At 43.6% G+C, this 21,126-nt stretch overlaps 1 protein-coding gene across 2 annotated transcripts in view; it reads right to left on the bottom strand.

Moving 5' to 3' along the window:
- EML5 (EMAP like 5) overlaps window positions 1–21,126 on the bottom strand; it is a 382,142-nt gene that overhangs the window by 228,999 nt on the left and 132,017 nt on the right. For both annotated transcript variants that reach the window (XM_033952880.1, XM_033952881.1), the window contains exon 5: window positions 4,720–4,905. In XM_033952880.1, the coding sequence (XP_033808771.1) occupies window positions 4,720–4,905 (186 nt within the window). The remainder of the gene's footprint in view (window positions 1–4,719; window positions 4,906–21,126) is intronic.

The raw sequence follows: 21,126 nt of genomic DNA, 5'->3' as shown, positions 1-21,126 counted from the left end.
GTGCGAGAGACTTATGGAGCAAGATACAATGCAAGAGACTGTATAATGCGGTTGAAGCGGTTTACTATGCAAAGATAGATGTACATTTGTAGCGAGGATACAGAGTGGTAAATGACAAGAAAAATGCAACCATATGGCTCCAGAAACAGGAGGACGGATTGAGACATCCAGGTTTTACTTCCATTGCTTTCAGTAGAAGTAAAACCCGGATGTCTCAATCCGTCCTCCTTTTTCTGGAGCCATATGGTAACCCTACATATAGTAATTGACAATAGCAAGTCAACCAAATGCAGCGATTAAGAGTCCAGACACAGACGCATAACAGCTCGGTTCATGACCCGAAGTTCAGCCCGAGATTTCTGAGCACTGCTTGAAACAGACTATTCTGAGCCTCAGTTAGTTCACCGAGAGTGTACACCCAAGTCCGGTACTCGAGATCTACTGGCAGGCCAAGTTTTCAGGATATCCACAATGAATATGCATGAGAGAGATTTGCCTGCACTGCCTTCTTCGTATGCAAATCTCTCTCATGCATATTCATTGTGGATATCCTGAAAACCTGGCCTGCCAGAAGATCTCGAAGACCGGACTTGGGCAGCCCTGGTGTACACATTGTGCCAGTTTGTATTTTTTTTGTTTTCTGGTAATAGACGCTATCTGGCCGGTTTTGCAAACTACGATACTCTTCCCTGTTATTTTGGGTGTCTTTTATTCCAGCCATTACCTCACCTACTATCAAGCCAAAGAGGGCAGCAGGGATTTGTCTCAGATCGACCAAATTGCTTCTGACCCTGAGTGGTTCAGATTGCATCGATACCCTGGCAGCCCTTGAATTTACCAGTTGTCCTTATTTCCACTAATGGCTTGTTCAGTAGGATGCTGCGAGTCACGTCCTCACTTCCTGTCAGACCGCTGAAATGATGGGATGGGGACAGCCTAGATACGAAGCTGCATTACCAAGTCCGGAAAGGACAGGGCTTCACACATTGCAAGCTAAAAGGAAAGCTACCTTTTATTACACAGTAATAAAATATAGAAGTACTTCTTGTTTTAAGATTATACTTAGCGTTTTGTAGTGTTTTTGTTCTTTTACAATTGATTAATAAATGTTTTGAAAAGTCTCAGTGTGAGTTGAACGGCTCACTGGTTTTCTGTGATTTCAACCCTGCTAGATTAGACATAAGCTCAGTGAGATACTGTCATTAAGGAAGTATAAGATTCAATTGCTAGATCACACACATTATTAGTTTTTACACTAAAATTATTTACCTTTGGCCAGCCCACATGCTGCTGATGTGGTGTAAACTATCCCCAGAGACCTTAATTTACGCCAGTTTTTAGCTCAGTCCCATTTCTCTCAATTACTATAATTGTCTGTTCTTTAATACATAGAAAAGGAAAGAGAAATGGCTTCAGAGTATCAGTAATGAGTGAGACAGAGGTCACTGGGAAGGTGGGTGTAAAACGGAGGGTAGGGAAATGAGAAGGGGGGGGCTGGTCGGGGGTAGAGAAGAGAGAGGACTGGTGAAAATGGTACACCATCGAAAGTGCACAAGACAATCCCATCCCGACATTTGTGTGCAGGACAAATGCACGCCACCGCTTCCACCGGTTTGAGGCCTTCCCATTTGCATTCTGAGGGGGGGGGGTGTGGGGGAGGGAACCCACTACACTTACAACTCCTCGCGCTCCCGTTGGGAGGAACTGAAAACTCTCATTCTCTTCCTGTTTTCACTCTTCTGGAGTTTTCAATATAGTGGAGGGACCCCACTCCCCCCTTCAGAGGGAGCACAAGGAGTTGTAAGTATAGTGGGGGGGTTCCCCTCCCTCAGAGCGCAAAGGGGAAGGCCTGAGAGCGGCAACGCACATTTGTCCTTTGCACAAATGTCGGGGCAGGATTGTCGGCGCCCTAATGTCCTGTGCGCTTTTGACGGGTCACCAGTGAAACTAGGGTGCTGAGGGGGTTCTGAGAGGGAGAACAGTGGTGACGCAGTAAGAAACTGGTGGGGATTAGAACTATGGTGACAGGTGAAGCAAAGAGTTAAAGACGCCTCAGGTATAGGGTTCCCATATGGCTCCAGAAAAAGGAGGACGGATTGAGATATCCGCTGAAATTGAAACTTGTCCTCAGCGTAAAACGCTAGGGACAAGTCTCAATTTCAGCGTTCATTAGGTCTTAAAGAATCAATATATTTATCATTACACCGGAAGTTCGGGCGTTTGTGGGCGTTTTTTCATCCATAAGACTCTTTAAGACTCCTGAGGTTGTTTGCGGTCGGCGGTTAACAGTCCCGGTCATTCGCGGTATTTTTGGACCGTGAATCGCCAACAAAGAGAGGACAGCGGGAGAGGCAGGAGAGAGCAGCCGGAGCGCTGCGAGTGCAGGAAATCACTTACAGTTCGCTCCAACCGCCTCTTCCTGCACAAAGTCGGGCCTTTTCCAGTCAGGAGCTGGTTTGACACGCAGCTCCTGATTGGATAAGGCCCGACTTTGTGCAGGAAGAGGTGGTCGGAGCAAACCGTGAGTGATTTCCTGCACTCGAGGCGCTCCAGCTGCTCTCCTGCTGCCCTCTTCAGGCTCCCCCATGAAAAACCGTATTCGCGGTTTTTTGAGATTCGCGGGGACTCCTGGAACGGAAAATGCTTGACTACCTGATTGTAAAACTGCTTAGATAACCTTGATAGGCGGTATATAAAATCCTAATAAACTTGAATAATAAACTTGAAATCCTGCGAATCTCGGGGGAGCACTAATGGAAACTCGCTTTGATGCGTTCCCCCCCGAGAACCGGCATTGCTCCCCTCGAAGGCCCCCCCCTGCGATCAGGCACCCCCCCTGCGATCCGGCACCCCCCCCCCGCCACGATCCGACCCCCCCGACACGATTGGTGCTCAGATGCTCAAGGCCCAGCAGACGAGTAGGCCGATCTTCAAGAGTGCCCAGATGAGGGTAAGAAGCGGCGGGGGGGTTGCCCAATTGTGTCGGAGGGATGTTGGATCGTGTCGGGGGGGGTGCCCAATCGTGTCGGGGGGGGGTCGGATCGTGGCGGGGGGGTTGCCCAATCATGTCGGGGCGGGGGTTGGATCGTGGCGGGGGGGGTGCCGGTTCGAGGCAGGGGGGGTGCCGGGTCGCAGGGGGGGGGTGCCGGATTGCGGGGGGGGGTGCTCGTAAATCGAGCCATGCTCGGTTTCCGAGGCACCGATTTTGCAAATGTTTTGCTCGTCTTGCAAAACACTCGCAAACCGGTGCACTCGTAAACCGAGGTACCACTGTATTTGATGAATAAAGGACTTTTATGTAACAAATAGTGTTCACAAATCTTATTAGTTTGTGGATTTGGTTCTCCTGTATTTATCTTTGTAAATTATATACGTACATAAGAGCACTTCATTGCCCAACCTTGTGCACACTCCCTTTGTATTTACACGCTATATTATTTATTATATGTGTCCTCTTAGGCCAGTGGCATAGCTACAGAAGGGTCTAGGTGGGTCAAAGCCCATCCAATTTGAACTTCGGTCCACCCAAGATTCTGGAATTCTTGATGGCATTCATACTGTGGCTGTTGGGGACTGCCAAGCCCCCTGGGCAACCAACACTCTTCTATTCTCAAGCTGATGTCGACAGTGGCCCCCTCTATGCAAGCTCAGTTTTCAAATGTGCGCAACCACAGAGCATGCGCAACCCGCTGGCAGCAGCAACAATCGGAGGAAAGTGCCGCCGACTTGGAAGAATGCTGGCCATTCGAGGGGGAGGAGGTCTTCAGCTGGTAGTGCTCGGGGATCCCCATCAGACAAATCACCACTCTGTTATCTTCAACTACAAACTACAAAACCTTCAAGAGAGATACCAAAACCATACTCTTCACAAAATACATAAAACCTATCCAACACAACCAATCCCATTTCAACATCTAACACTCTCTATACTCTTAATACTCTCTAATACTCTTCTATTTACCAAACGTTATCTAAAACCCTTAATTCACCCTATTCCTATCTCCTAAAACCTTCTACTTCCCGTTGATAACTATTTTTACCCGACATTGTTATTACCTTAAAATTTTATCTCATCGCTTATTCTATTCCTTCAAATTTTGAATGTAATTCTTGTTTTAGTTTGGATGTAATCCGCCTTGAACCGCAAGGTAATGGCGGAATAGAAATCACTAATGTAATGTAATGTATTTTATATTTTGGATTGGGGGTTGGGGGGAGGCAGAAAGACAGAATGCAGAAAGTGGGTGCATTGGGGGGGAGGGGGGTGATTTAATTCCACTTACTTTGGGTTCATGCCTGCCCAAAATCAGCCACCTGGCTTTGCTACTGCTAAGGCACCCTGCCAGCATCTCCGTGGATGAGTATACATTTATGCATGCAAGTGTTTAATATTCTGTAAATTAATATGTATTAGGAGCAAAGTAATTGTGGGATCTCAGTTCTAGAACTGACCTTATTGTTTTCATCTCAGCAGTAACTTAAAAAGACATCGTTTCCCATCTAAACTCAGGCACTGGCTTCAATCCATACCATTTTTACTTAAATCTAAGAGAGTGTCCAGTAATAAATTCCTCGAGCTGGAACAACCCCCTTAAGAAAATTAATCTACAAACAGAAGTTATTTATGTAGACGGGTATTGGCATCACTTCAGCAACGTCCTTCATGTTGAGATTTAGCCATGCATAGTAATTAGCACCGGTGAGGAAGAATAAACTTACAGCATGTGCTCCTTGGATGGTCCGTGCAAGGGTCGTTCCTTTCCACACATATATGTCACCGTTTAATGCACCGGAGTACGTTACTTCGTCTCTTGCACAAGCTAGGCACAGTATGGTCTGGAGATCACCTGTTCTGCCAAACACACCACGTTTCGGTGTTAAGGAATTGCCACACAAACTCCAGAACTGTAAGAAAACAGATATCCCCCCCCCCCCACAATCTGTTATTTCGGAAGATTTAATATATTCATTTCATAAGTATTTCACTCAGGTACTAAATAGGGCTCCAGAAAATTTATAAAAAATATATGCGGTAAGGACTAGATTCCATAAACAGGGCCTACATTGTAAATCAACCACTAGGCGCCATTTACAGAATCACATTAAAGATGGTGAGACCAAATGGAAATCCTCCAAACAAACAAAAAGATCCCATTGCTCTACTCATGAGGTGTAAAAAGGGGAGGAAAATGGATCTCAGAAACCAGCTTGGTGATAGATATGGAATAACCTCAGCCAAGTCTGACAAGGTTCCATGTTTCATTCATCTGATCCTAGAAAAATGTTTTCTACTTTTTAAATTTAATTTTTATTCTTAATTCACTCTTCTTTAAAACTTTCCTCGTTCAATCTTTTCTTTAAAATTTGAATATCCCATCCAATCCAACTTTACTTATCTTCAATGTCGCAGGCTGCCGTTTACAGAATCATATCTAATGGATGGAACCTGAGCAAACTACCGGGCAGGGCTCTGGGTTTCTGGCCCAGAAATATCTAAGAAAAAGAACCATTTAAACTAAATAATTAATTTATGGAGAATGAATGGTTGGGCAGACTGGATGGACCACTCGGGTCTTTATCTGCCGTCATTTACTATGCTACTATGTAATGGCGCCTAGGCATGCTTAGGCATCGCTAGACGTCGTGATGGTAGGCACCGGCATATGTTTTACTGGTCCTAATCAACCGGCACTAATCTCGGATACCTAAGTCTCCATCCCTAACCATGCCTACTTTTCAGGTAGGTTCAGGAAGATATCAGAAGGCACCTTGATTTTGGTGTCGCTAGGCACCATGTGGAATTCTACGCCCAACTTTTTAAATTTAATTTTTATAATTTATTCAATTAACTTCAATGGCGCAGTTAATTATCATGCCATTTAAGCTAATTGAACTACAGTGCTCCCCCGAGATTCGCAGGGATTCAAGTTTCAAGTCTATTAGGATTTTATATACTGCCTATCAAGGTTATCTAAGTGGTTTTACAATCAGGTAGTCAAGCATTTTCCGTTCCAGGAGCCCCCGCGAATCTCAAAAAACCACGAATACGGTTTTTCATGGGGGAGCCTGAAGAGGGCAGCAGGAGAGAGCAGCCGGAGCGCCGCGAGTGCAGGAAATCACTCACGGTTTCGCTCCGACCGCCTCTTCCTGCACGAAGTCGGGCCTTATCCAATCAGGAGCTGCGTGCCAAACCCGACTTCGTGCAGGAAGAGGTGGTCGGAGCGAAACCGTGAGTGATTTCCTGCACTCGCGGCGCTCCGGCTGCTCTCTCCTGCCTCTCCCGCTGCCCTCCCCTTGTTGGCGGTTCGAAAATACTGCGAATGACCGGGATCGTTAACCGCCGACCGCAAACAACCGGGGGAATACTGTAATTTAGATTAGGTGCAGATTTTAGTTAGGCATTGCCAGGCGGCCTCAATTGGGGCACGTAGCAACACCTTACTAGGGCGCCATTTATAGAATCTGGCCCTAACTGAATAATGGAACACAGTAAATAATGGCAGATAAAGTTTCAAGTTTATTATAGATTTTGATCAATCGCCTATTCCAAATTCTTGGCGATGTACAAATAAATAAAAATTACAGAGTTAGGGGAAACAGACATAACTAACACAAAAAGACTAAATCTACTAAACATAATAAAAAACCAACTTATACAGACATATTAAAACATGAGGAAAGGCTAGGAAAGAAATACAATCTGATTATAAAGAAAAACAATTAAGGTTAAAAACGATAGGAAAGAGAAAAACTATCCAGAAAATATAAAAATACAAAGAGAGTCATAAGCAATTCATTTAGTCATTGAATGCATCTTTAAAAAGAAAACCCTTGAGTTTGCTCTTAAATCTTTCCAAGTTTTTTTCCTCTCTTAAATAAATTGGAAGGGAATTCCATGTTTGTGGAGCAGTAACGGAAAAGATAGATTGCCGCCGTGTGTTAATAATTTTGAGAGAGGGAATGACCAATAAGGGTTGGTCATTCGACCGCAGTAATCTGGATGTAGTATGAGGAATCAAAACTTTATAAATAAAAGCTGGGGTTTTGAATGTCAGAGATTTAAAGGTGCACAGACTTAATTTGTACATTATACGATGAGCGACTGGAAGCCAATGGGCCTTTTTAAGTAGCGGGGTCACATGATCAAATTTCTTGGCTTTCATAATAAGTTTAATAGAAGCATTCTGGATGATCTGCAGACGCCTAATTTCCTTTTGAGCCAATCCCTTAAATAGGGCATTACAGTAATCGATTTTTGAAATGACCAGAGAATGAATTAGTATGTTCAGAGACTTTGGACATAAAAATTTAGACACTGAACGAATCCAGTCTGCCCAACTGTACACTCTCTATAAAGTAACGATTTAATTTAAATTGTCCTTTTTCTTAGATATTTCTGGGCCAGAAACCCAGAGCTCTGCCTGGTACTGTGCTTAGGTTCCATCTACTGGAGTCTCTTCAAAGCTCACTCCAGCCCATCCAAACCATCACAGCCATCAAAACGCTCCCCAGTCCATCCTCAACTGAATGGCCATAAACGGGACACAGACTGTGCAAGTCTGCCCAGTACTGGTTTTAGTTCTTCAATATATACCCATTCTTTTCTGATTAGAGATCCTGGGATAAGAACTGGTTGAGAGGAAGACGACAGAAGGTTGTGGCTAATGGAGATCGCGCTGAGGAAAGGGGGGATGTTACCAGGGGTGTGCCTCAAGATTCTGTTTTTGGGCCTCTTCTTTTAACATTTTTATAAATGATATTGCTGAAGGGCTGTCGGGTAAAATTTGCCTCTTTGCGGATGATACCAAAATCTGCAATAGAGTAAACACCCAAGGTGGTGTGAATAACATGAAGAAAGACCTTGAAGAATGGTCTGAAATTTGGCAACTACAATTTAATGCTAAGAAATGTAAGGTCATACATTTGAGCTGTTAAAACCCAAAGGAACAGTACTGTTTAGGGGGTAAATAACTTACGTGCACGACAGAAGAGAGGGACTTGTGTGTAATTGTACGTGATGATCTTAAGGTGGCTAAACAGGTTGAAAAGGTGATAGTGAATGCTAGAAGGATGCTAGGGTGCATAGGAAGAGGTATGGCCAGTAGGAAAAAGGAGGTATCGATGCCTTTGTATAAGACTTTGGTGAAACCTCATTTAGAATATTGTGTACAATTCTGGAGTCCGCACCTTCAAAACGATGGAGTCGGTCAATGTTTTTTGGGGGGATTTTTAAATTCTTTATTCATTTTAAAACATACATAAAGTACCTTAGAAAATACAACAATTTATACAATAAAACAGCACTTATAATTAACAAATAGTAATAAAAATATCTTCCCCCCCTCCCATCCCGGATGTGCATAAAACTCTATTGAAAATGGAAGTTTTATGGAAATAGCAGACATTTTCTGTACTTTTCAGGCATGACCAATTAGGAAATTACACTTACTGCCTAGGAACAAAAATCGTGTTACATAATAGCTTTTTAAATTATGGCCTATGCACAGGCATTTTTCTCTCAAGAAAAGTAGCTTCTACTATTTTCTCCTTGAGCCCCACAGTACAGAACTTGCCGAAGGAAAATAGCTTTCTTTTCTATCAGAGGAATTTAAAAAAAAAAAAAACCCTCTGTTTTATAATTCAGCATAAATCATCTGTTAAATAGTGAGAGCAAAAATGTGTGTATGTGAAGTAAAATGTGATGAAACTGCCCTAGACCGTATCTCAGGACTGCAGGACATTTGACATGTTCCTAGGGACCATTAGATCATAATTTGTTTCTTTGTTTAATGTCCTGTAAATGTGATGTCTTCACCGAGATGGGGATTGCCTACAGGAAGACGAACTGGAAGGCAACATGGACTGGAACATGAATGCTTCTGTCTCTTCCAGTCTTGATGAAGGGCTTTGCTTATCCCCATTTCTAAGCTGAAAACAGCGGTGGTAGGAAACGCATGTCGCAAGATAATACATAGTTGTCAGTTAACACAGGCTGAGTCATTTCATTCCCGAGGAGAAATCTGTGTTTCAGTTTGCTACAAACTCCTCCAGATGAACACACGATGAAAAAAAGCCAAACCCAGTGCAGTAATCACAGATCTGCTAGAAAAAACGAATTTTAAAAGCCAGAGATGTAGCAAAAACATGATCTAAGAAAAATTAGGATGATATGAAAAATAAAATATACCAAGAGGGGCATAATTAAAACTTTAAAACGCCCAGAAGCCTGCCTAAGTCAGACGTCATAATAGCAGGGACATCCAAGTGCCGCTAATCAAAACAAACTTCCTTGACGTTCAGTAGGACTTCTAAGCTGCTGTGCATCCGGAGCTCAAAGGGGCGTGTTGGGAGGTGGGTTATGGTCGGGAATCGGGCAGGATTCCACTTGGACATCCTGAAGCAATAATCAAAGCTTTTTCAGGACATCCTAGGCTTAGATCAAAGTAAAACAGGTCTAAGTGCCTCAAAGGCGAACAACTGACAAGATGACCACTGGAGAGTTTAAAGCATGACTCCTCCTTACGACCTCCTTCCACCACCCAGAGATGGGGAATAAACACATTGAGTGCTTTCCATCAGCTGATCGCAGCACAGGAATCCCCATCAGCTGAGCCGGGGATTCCCCCTGCCAGGTTCAGCTGAACCAGAGCCCTACACACCTCCCTCCAACATCTCTGGACCCCCCCCCCCCCCCGCATCCTCCAACACATCCCCGGATCTTCCCCAATATCCCCCAACATTGCTGGACCACCCCTGACATCCATGGACCACACCCAACATCCCCCCATATCTCCCAATATTGCTGGACCATCCCCAGCATCCCCGGACCACCCATGACATCCCCCTATATTATTGGACCACCCTTGAAATCCCCAGATCTTCCCCGACATCCCCCCACATCCTCCAACAGTTTTGGACTCCCTTCCCACATCTTTGGACACCCCCCTCCCCCCCACGTACCTGCCAATGACAGATCAGTAGGAGGGAAACCCACTCCCTCCTGCCTACAGGATTGCGTGTTGCAAATGATAGGCCTTCAACCTTCTAATGCATCTTGGGATGCAGTTGGAAGGGCCTAAGGCCCAGACTGGCTCAAAATGTTGGGGATGGTCCAGCAAAGTTGGGGGATGTGGGGGGAGGGGAATGTTGGGTAGGGTCCGGGGATAGCAGGGGGTACTGCAATGTTGAGGGATAAAGGGGGATGTGTGTGGGGGGGGGGACTGAGGATGTCATGGGGATGTTGAGGGATGTAAGGAGGAGGGGCATGAACCCTCCCCATCAGCTGAACTGGTAAGAATCCTCCCCAAATCTGGCTCAGCTGATGGATATGACTCTACCACCATCAGACAAGGTAATTGGGTACGTCTATATAACTTGCTTTTCTGCATTTTTCATGTGGGCATTTTTATTTTATTGCCAAAAAAGACAGACGTCCTAAGGACCAAAACTTACACATAGGTCATTTTCAAAAATAAAAGATAGACGTCTGGCAGTTTTGAAAGTGGACATTTTTTCTGCTCGGTTTGTGGACGTCTTACCCAAAACATCCAACTTCAGACTTAGACGTCCTATCAAAAATGCCCCTCCATGCAAAACAGAAAAGGAGATTCATAAGGTGATTAAATTTGCAGATGACACTAAACTATTCAAAGTTGTTAAAACGCATGCGGATTGTGAAATATTGCAGGCAGACCTTAGGAAATTGGAAGACTGGGCGTTCAAGTGGCAGATGAAATTTAATGTGGACAAATGCAAAGTGATGCATATTGGGAAGAATAACCCAAATCACAGTTAACGGTTGCTAGGGTCCACATTGGGGGTTAGCGCCCAAGAAAGGGATCTGGGTGTCATGAAACCTTCCGCTCATTGTGCGGCGGCTGCCAAAAAAGCAAATAAGATGCTAGGAATTATTTTAAAAAGGATGGTTAACAAGACTAAAGATATTATAATGCCTCTGTATCGCTCCATGATGCAACCTCACCTGGAGTATTGCGTTCAATTTTGGTCTCCTTATCTCAAGAAAGATATAGCGGCACTAGAAAAGGTTCAAAGAAGAGCGACCAAGGGGATGGAACTCCTCTCATATGAGGAAAGACTAAAAAGCTTAGGGCTCTTCAGCTTGGAAAAGAGACGGCTAAGGGGAGATAAGATTGAAGTCTATAAAATCCTGAATGGAGTAGAACAGGTACAAGTGGATCGATTTTTCACTCTGTCAAAAATTACAAAGACTAGGGGACACTCGAAGTTACAGGGAAATACTTTTAAAACCAATAGGAGGAAATATTTTTTCACTCAGAGATTAGTCAACCTCTGGAACGCGTTGCCAGAGGTTGTGGTAAGAGCAGATAGTGTAGCTGGTTTTAAGAAAGGTTTGGACAAATTCCTGGAGGAAAAGTCCAGAGTCTGTTATTAAGACATGGGGGAAGCCTCTGCTTGCCCTGGATCGGCAGCATGGAATGTTGCTACTCTTTGGGGTTCTGGAATCTTTTCTTACTCTTTGGGATTCCAGAATCCTGCTATTCTTTAGGATTCTGAATGGAATGTTGCTACTCTTTGGGGTTCCGGAATCTTTTCTTACTCTTTGGGATTCCAGAATCCTGCTATTCTTTAGGATTCTGAATGGAATGTTGCTACTCCTTGGGGTTCCGGAATCTTTTCTTACTCTTTGGGATTCCAGAATCCTGCTATTCTTTAGGATTCTGAATGGAATGTTGCTACTCTTTGGGGTTCTGGAATCTTTTGTTACTCTTTGGGATTCCAGAATCCTGCTATTCTTTAGGATTCTGAATGGAATGTTGCTACTCCTTGGGGTTCCAGAATCTTTTCTTACTCTTTGGGATTCCAGAATCTTGCTATTCTTTAGGATTCTGAATGGAATGTTGCTACTCCTTGGGGTTCCAGAATCTTTTGTTACTCTTTGGGATTCCAGAATCTTGCTATTCTTTAGGATTCCGAATGGAATGTTGCTACTCCTTGGGTTTTGGTCAGGTACTAGTGACCTGGATTGGCCACCGTGAGAATGGGCTACTGGGCTTGAAGGACCATTGGTCTGACCCAGTAAGGCTATTCTTATGTTCTTATGCATAATATCCAACAAGGAAACAACAGAGCCATAAAACATTGTAAGCTCTTTCAAGCAGGGACTGACTCTTGCATGTTTAATGTACAGCGCTGCATGTGTCTGGTAGCACTATAGTCTATGAGAGGAATGCAGTGGCTTTTTAATATCTACTGCTTGTTGGTTAGTCACCATCTCTCCATTCCCAGAGGTCTTTCATGTAGAACTCTTCTCAAATTAAGTTCAGACAACAGCAAAAATAATAGCAGAGCGACTTGTGGTGGTTGCCATTAGGAAAGCTGATTTCACTTCCTCCCACATTTTAGATCATTTAAAAGTATTAATAGCCAAAAAGCTGCCCTACTTTTCAAACTACCAGGCTGAAAACACCCAGGCACATCAGACTACAGAAGGCTTCTGATGCATACAATATTTAAAAAAACAAAACACCCAACCTAATTCCAGTTCTGGATTCCCTACAAGATATGAGTGTTGTCGACTGTGGAGCGATCCAAGATGGCGGCAGCATACCTTCTGCGTCTATGAAGTCGATCTGTAGCAGGAGCAATTTGTTTTGTCTTAAGATATTTTTATGCTAGAGGTGATCATGCCACATTCCCAACATAAAGGAATAGTTCGAGCCGACCCCCCCCTGCAGCTCGAACGTCTACTCCTTCACAACACTCCATGCTGGAGTTTGTCGAAGTTGGTTCCCCTACCATCGGAGGAGTGTCCGGCGGTTCCCCGGCTGGAAGAGAGGCTAGGGCTATGGTCTGGGAGGTTTCACTCTCCCCCCTCCCCCTCCGATGTCTAAGATCCTCTGGAAGCTTTGGATGCAGGCAAGTATACGTACGTTAGAGGATGTGATATCTAATGGGAAAATGCTTGATTTTTCAAGACTGCAACAATCATTCGGTATTTCAAAATCTCAAATCTATAAATGGTTGCAGTTGAAGCAGGCCATTCAGAAAGAGTTCCCTGATTGGCAAAATCTCAAAAATCAGTATAGCTTGCTGTGCTTATGCTTCCATACTGATTTCCTAGGACATCAGGTCGCCAAGTGGTATAAATTAATTTATGAATTTATGAATAAAAAAACAGACCGAGCTACCTTACTAATTTCCTTTGTATTTGAGCAAGACATTAATGCACTTTTGAGATTATACTTTTGAAATTCTCAAATACCATTTCTGGGGAAAAGAGTCTGGATTTACCCAGACGTTGCAAGGCAAGACGCAAGAGCGGCGAAAACTTTTTTGGCCAATGAGAACAGAGACAGTGATGCTGGGTGCAACCTTTTTACTAGCCTATCCTGTGAATGTTTAGTAAAATACCTTGGAGTTAAATATGGTTTTTTTTGTACTTGAACACTTGTGAGCATTTCTTGATATGAAGAAGGTGTCTACTATTAGTGTTTAATTGAACATTTGTTTGTTAACGGGAACTTTCTGCTATGCCTATTCTTTTTTAACATTAATTGTTATTAGCATTGTTTCTCTTCACAATTTCAATTTTCAGGATCTCTCCAAAGATTAGATGGTAGTCTAAGAAAGTTTAAATGTTTACCTTTGATATTTGAATCAATGCTATAATTTTTTTTTTACTGCTGTTTTTCTTTTTTTTTTATATATAATTATTCATTTTCAAACTTACAATAAGTGTGACAATATGTCCAAACAAATTAACAATAAATATATCACTTAATAATCATCAATGGTACAAATGATATGCTCTTATCTCCCACCCTTCCCACCCTTTCCTATCATATAATAAATACCTTATACAATAAGTAACAATAAAATTACCCCCTACCCTCTCTCACAATTGAACTTGTAAATTTAAGGGAAAAAAATGTCATCTAATCAGTACAATACTTTGTTAATGGCACCCACACATCTTGAAATTTTTTGAAACATCCCCGCTGTATTGCAATAAATCTTTCTATTTTATAAACATGACATAAGGAATTCCACCAGAAATTATAATTTAATCTACTCCAGTTTTTCCAATTATAATTTGTTGAATGGCAACCCCAGTCATTATAAGTAATAATTTGTTATTATTTGAAAAAATCTGACTTTTTGCTCTCATTGCCATTACAAACAGCACAGTATCATATGACAAATGCCACTGGGTTGTCTAATAAACAATTAATTTGGTCCCAAATTGATACCAAAAAGTCATAACAAACGGACAATAGAATAATAAATTATCTCAAGTCCCTGCTTCGAGATGACAATACCAACATCTATTAGACTTAGAGCTATTCAATTTTTGTAACCGAACAGGGGTCCATAATGCTCTATGTAACAGAAAAAACCAAGTTTGTCTCATAGATGCCGACACTGTACATCTCATCCTCCAAGTCCAAATTCAACTGCTGTTTTTCTTAAGCAAGGATATCTTGTGTATAATTTGAAAATTCAATAAAGAAAAAAAAAAAAAAAAAGATACGAGGGTTGCCTGCCAATGGATCTACAAAGTAATTTCAAAGCTACACAAGTCCCTTCTTGAAAAGCAGCGCTTTGCACTGATAAAATAACCTGGTGACACCTAAAACAAGGAGCCTGAAAATTCTAACAAAAAATACTCTGTTATGTCACAGCCTACAATGAGGCCAGTTTTCTTTCTCTCGGCTTAACACAGACACTGAGGCTGCAATGAAGCAAACCCTGATTTGCGCGGCAGGGGGAGGGAGGAGCCGCTCGTTTTGAGTCATCTAATTATGACTAATTGCTGCCGGTCAAAGATACTTTAGCATTGGCAAAACATCTCCTTCTGAACCTTTTGATGTAAGTGGTAATCAAGCTAATGGAAGTCCTTACAGAGCACCAAGGACGCCGGTGATAAGTCAGGGTTCTGTAAAGTACAGTTAACAAATGTCTCCCGGTGCTAGCTTAACCCTTCAGCCAAATATATTTCCAATGTGAACGGCACATATTTGTTCTCATTTTTCATTGTGCGATGTTTAATCTTTCCAGCATGCTTTCGTAGAGGGCAAAACAAGAGTATAAAGTCTATTATCTAGAAACAGAAACAGAGCGAAATGAAGGCAGATAAAGACCATATGGCACGACCTATCCAGTCCGCCCATCCTATCATATAAATACACAACCTAATAAAGATGCAGTCTTTTCTAATCTAACCCTCCTACTCTGCCAGATCCCCCCCTCCCTCTCCCTTCACAATTTAAGAACTAGGCAGAGACAATCTGTTTGAGAGATTATTCTTTATAGACAGATGCTTTGTGGCCAAAATGTATAGAGAATTTTAACAGAAACACTGAACACACTAAAATTAATCATTTATTTATTTAAAATATTTATCCAACAATGCTAAGCGGGTGACAACATAACAGACATAATAACAATATGCAAAACATACGTGATTTGGAGTGGGACTACAAGACACTACTTCTTGGTGATCAGGGTCTCCTAGAGGCTCAGGGTCTCATTATGCTTCAGAGGCGCGTTATTTCTTTGACATTGTTGACGATCAAACGAACAATTCTACAATATTGGACTCAGGAGGGGTCTATCCCTTTGGACTACTGGATCAATCAGATGATCGAACTGGCCCGCTTTGAAATTTGCTATCATAAACGTTCAACCAATCCTGAGATCAAGGCCTATTTGCCCTTGTGGGCGTTGTTCCTGCGGTTGCCCCTAGTCTCCCGACTTGGGAGGGTAGGGAGGGGGGGTGATTGTGGGGGGTGAATTGAATGTGGCTATTTTTGTTCTTGCCTGGTTTGCTTACCAGGCGGCTAAACTGAACCCCTGGCTAGCACAAATGGTATTCGAGGCCCCCACCTACCTCAGCTTCAGAAAATTACTCAAAACGCACATTTTCCGAGAATAGGCCCTTTAACCCCTTTCCACCTGCACCTACCCCCTTCCCCTCTCTCTCCCGGCCCCCTTTACTCCCTCCCTCCCCCTACTTGATCTCTCTCCTTTCTTTCCTTTACCTTCATTCCCTCCCTTTATTGCTGCTTATACTTTTGATAAAACGCTGTATATCGCTCCCACGCTCCCTTTCTTTACTGCCGTAACTCTGTTCAAAATATTGTAAATCCGTGTGTCAGCACGGATCTTAATTAATGGATGTGAACCGCCTAGAACTTTTTGGGGTGTGGCGGTATACAAGAATAAATTATTATTATTATTATTATTATTGTATCTTCTTGCTGTATTAAGTTTCTCGGTGATGATCATTGTAAGCTTCTTTAGTTTGCTATTGTGTGCTTTTGCTTGTATTGTGCAAGCTGTCTGTTTCTCTTGTTGCCTCGTTAATAAACACAATTACAAAAAAAAAAAAAAAACATACACGCAAATATACAAAACAAAAACAAATTTAAGAAGTCAACAACATAAAATTCTATGAAGTCATGCACACCTACCTGAATGACTAAGGGCTCCTTAGGGCCTTAACGCGCGGAATAGGGCGTGCTAAATTGCCGCATGCGCTAATCCTTTTAAACAGGCAGTGATTTTTTGGCTAGCGCGCTAATCCGGTGTGTGCGCTAAAAACGCTAACGCACCTTTGTAAAAGGAGCCCCTCCCCAGTGCATCCCAAGATGCACCAGAGAGGGGAAGGCCTATTTTAGATGACACAGGCAGCTGGGAGAAGGGTGTCCACGTCCCTCCAGGTCATCTATTATGAGGTAACGGGAGGGGTGCAGCGGAGACAGGGGAAGGGGGTCACTTGCTAGCGGGGGAGAGTGGGCATCTCTCCTGCTGCAGGGGGAGGATCAGGTCACGGTGGGGATTTTAGGGCAGCAGGAGGGGGTTGTTCACCACCGCTGCAGGGAATGGGTGTTGTGATGCAGCGGAGAGCATGGGCATCTCTCCCGCTGCATCACAACACAGGGGATTTCTAGCAATCTTTAACACTGACCGGAATTCCTGGACCAGCCGCATATTTTTGTTGCCAAAAGCCAACGCTGCTTTTTGAAAATGACTCGGCATTTTTTAAGAATCTACTGGAGGGCTTAGTTCAGTGTCGAAGAGCCCATTTTCATTTCAGTGTCGGAGACTGCTAGAAACCTCGCCAAAGACAGAGATAATCCGTTTTGATAATCTGCCGCTAAACTGACTACAGGCTAAACTGCTGAAAAACAGTTTAGAAACGGCATTAAAATTTTGAGAATCCGGGCCAGTTTTAATTTTTTTTTTTCTTCGGAATCTGTTGTAGAATGTTTCCATCCTGATGTCAATTGGGAGGTTGTTCCAGGTCTTGGTGCCAAAATATGTGAAGACTCTCACCCTGTCCCTCCTGCACTTGACTATTATCTCAGTTTGTTTCATGTGTCTCCAAGTTGTACCTTAGATAACAGTGAGCCCTTGGGGGCTGGGGAATATACTGCATCTATGGGCTAGATTCACTAAGCCCACCGATCAAGTTCCGACCACTTAGCGACCCCTTTGCGACCCAGACCCGATTCACTAACTTGCCTCCCGATCCGATTCCAATCCGCGCATGCAAATGAGGTGGAATGGCATACAAATATAGGCAGGCAGTGATTCACTAAAAAAAAAAAAAAAGAGGGACACCGACTGGGCTGGCCGATCCCAAAACAAGCGACTGCTGAGGACCTCTCCTGCACCATTGCCACCCTGAAATCCCTGCTAACTTCCAGCCCTGCTCTCTGCCCTGAGCTCTGCCCCGACTCTCCTGCCCCAATCTTCCAGCCCTGCTCTCTGCCCCAATTCTTCCTTGCAGCGCGAGCCCATGGTTTTTACCCGCTTCAAAACCATGGGTTAAAACCATGGCTTGCGAGTAGAAAGTAAATAAAAAAACACTGACATCAAACGCATGCGCAGACCATCTACAGACAAAGTAGATGGTCTGCGCATGCATCTGGATCGCTGGAGAGCAATCCGTGTGGTCGGTGGGGAACGTTCCTCCGATCGCACCCCATTTGAATACAAGCCCGTTGTGAATCAGTCAGCCTGCGTCAGATCGGACACGGAGCGGAGTGAATCGGGCAGGTTAGTGAATCTAGGCCTTTGTTCCTCTTTTAGGTGGGAGTAGTTGTCCACCTAGATCAGGGGTAGGCAATTCCAGTCCTCGAGAGCCGGAGCCAGGTCAGGTTTTCAGGATATCCACAATAAATATGCAAGAGATAGATTTGCATCTCAAGGAGGCAGTGCATGCAAATCCATCTCATACATATTCATTGTGGAGATCCTGAAAACCTAACCTGGCTCCGGCTCTCGAGGACCAGAATTGCCCACCCCTGACCTAGATAATCCGATAAGATAAGACAGGGGTGTCAAAGTCCCTCCTCGAGGGCCGCAATCCAGTCGGGTTTTCAGGATTTCCCCAATGAATATGCATTGAAATCTATTAGCATACAATGAAAGCAGTGCATGCAAATAGATCTCGTGCATATTCATTGGGGAAATCCTGAAAACCCGACTGGATTGCGGCCCTCGAGGAGGGACTTTGACACCCCTGAGATAAGATGATTACTGATAAGCTTTTTTGCATTCAAACTCAAACTGGTACAGTTTTAAGTTCCTTGTGCTAATTCCGCTCCCCTACTAATTATACCAGTTTCAAATAACAAGAACAGCCTTGGCTCAAAGCCCAGACTCTTAGCAAAGTGTCCTTGGCTGAGACGGAGAAGTTTTCCTTCTCTCTGGTAGTTCTGTTTCGGTTCCGAAAGAACAGCTTGTCCTGTCAGACAAATTAAACAGACTGTTTCTTCTGACCACCTTATGAAACAGGGAGAAAAGTGTTTGTTTTCTGTGCAGAAGCTAGAGAAATAAAGATCGCACTACTAGTTAGACACTTTGGTCCACTTTAGCTGTAATAATTTCTAAAGCCTCCTTATTTCTCTGATGCGTGCAACGTGTGTTAGGTGCCATCGACTCGTGTTGGATTCCTAGAGACATTAATGAACATTGTCAAGTTTTCATGGCAGAATACAGAAGCAGATTGCCGGGGCCTTTCTTCTGCACAGTATAAATTCAACGTTGCTGCCGTTGCCGCATGAAACGCGATCCTCTGCCTTCAAAACTGCCCATCTGCTGCTGCCCAGATGAGTGGTACATCCTTAAGTCTAAAAGTGGAAATGTCCAATCAGAATGGTGCACGAAAAGTGTCTTTCAACTCATCTGATAAATCCAAATGTCTTTATTCATCCAAAATGACTCTTTCATCCAAAGTAACCCAATGACTCGATATGATCATGTTTCGGCCACCCGGCCTGCATCAGGAGTCTTAGGGTATCAAATGGATAAATATGCTCTAAAACACAACGATCAAACCGTTGCTCCGAATCTTGTGACGCTACAAACCAACATGGCCTTGCAGTGAAAAAAAAAGAAACATGATCATGTCGAGTCATTGAGTTACTTTGGATGAAAGAGTTATTTTGGATGAATAAAGACATTTGGATTTATCAGATGAGTTGAAAGACACTTTTTGTGCACCATTCTGATTGGACAATTCCACTTTTGCTCTTGCTTGTTTGATTTTTGTGGATTTGTTTCCCCTGTTTTAATGTACATCCTTAAGTCTGCCATCTCCGCTGAAACCTGTCCGCCTTGGGAGGCCCTGCTGGCAGTGAAACTACTAATGGCGTAGTTTTCAGCTTCTCAGATGCACGTAAGCCCCAGTGGCACAACAAGCCCATGTATCATAACTGGATGCGTACTATACTTCAATGCCAAAAAATGCAAAGTTATGCACCTGGGCAGCCAGAATCCATGCAAGTCTTATACCCTTAATGGCGAGATCCTAGCAAAAACGGTAGCAGAACGAGACTTGGGGGTAATCGTCAGTGAGGACATGAAGTCTGCCAATCAAGTGGAGCAGGCTTCGTCCAAGGCAAGACAAATCATGGGCTGCATACGAAGGGGTTTCGTCAGTCGTAAGGCGGAAGTCATTATGCCATTGTATAGATCCATGGTGAGGCCCCACCTGGAATACTGTGTGCAATTCTGGAGGCCGCATTATCGCAAGGATGTGCTGAGACTGGAGTCGGTGCAAAGAATGGCCACCCGGATGGTCTCGGGACTCAAGGATCTACCATACGAAAAACGGCTTGACAAATTACAGCTATACTCGCTCGAGGAGCGCAGAGAGAGGGGAGACATGATCGAGACGTTCAAGTATCTTACGGGCCGCATCGAGGCGGAGGAAGATATCTTCTTTTTCAAGGGTCCCACGACAACAAGAGGGCATCCGTTGAAAATCAGGGGCGGGAAACTACGAGGTGACACCAAGAAGTTCTTTTTCACTGAAAGAGTGGTTGATCGTTGGAATAGTCTTCCACTACAGGTGATTGAGGCCAGCAGCGTGCCTGATTTTAAGGCCAAATGGGATCGGCACATGGGATCTATTCACAGGGCAAAGGTAGGGGAGGGACATTAAGGTGGGCAGACTAGATGGGCCGTGGGCCCTTATCTGCCGTCTATTTCTATGTTTCTATGTTTCTATACATTGCAATCAACTCTAGTAGCATCCAGCTTCAAACTAGTCATCACTGCACCAGCCTTGAGCCACTAAAATTCCTCGTGTGCTGGAAGAATTCATCACACTAGAAAGTATTACCAACCAGAGATTTGTGGGGTTTTAGTTTATAGTCATGGGGTTAGATAATATTTGCTCTCCCAACACAAGCGTACATCACTGGATTGGATCCTACTGAGCTTTACTTTAAGTACTGGAAAGAAAGTCTTTTCGATATTGATCCCAGAAAGATGTGGTGGTGATCTAATGAACCATGATCATATCTGATCCTTTATAGCCTCTGTATTAGACAATGAGATGGAACATGAATCAGACAGGGAAAGTAATATCAGACACTGTCTTTCTGGGAGAATGTGATGCAACTGAGGACGCCCCTCCCATGACAGTAGTTGGGGAGGAAAGCTCCTTATGTTTAATCATGGAGCAAAAGGGGCACTCAGGGAGGATAAGGCCAGAGCGGAGAGACTGAATGAATTCTTTGCTTCAGTCTTTACAGAAGAGATCTACCAGAACTGGAAATGGTATTCAAGGGTGATGATGGGGAGGAACTGAAAGAAATCTCTGTGAATCTGGAAGATGTACTAAGCCAT

Source organism: Geotrypetes seraphini, chromosome 7 (assembly GCF_902459505.1).
Source record: "Geotrypetes seraphini chromosome 7, aGeoSer1.1, whole genome shotgun sequence".
In the NCBI taxonomy this organism is placed as follows: Eukaryota; Metazoa; Chordata; class Amphibia; order Gymnophiona; family Dermophiidae; genus Geotrypetes; species Geotrypetes seraphini.
Note: the sequence above shows the minus strand (reverse complement) of the source record. Positions and strands in the feature narration are given on the sequence as shown.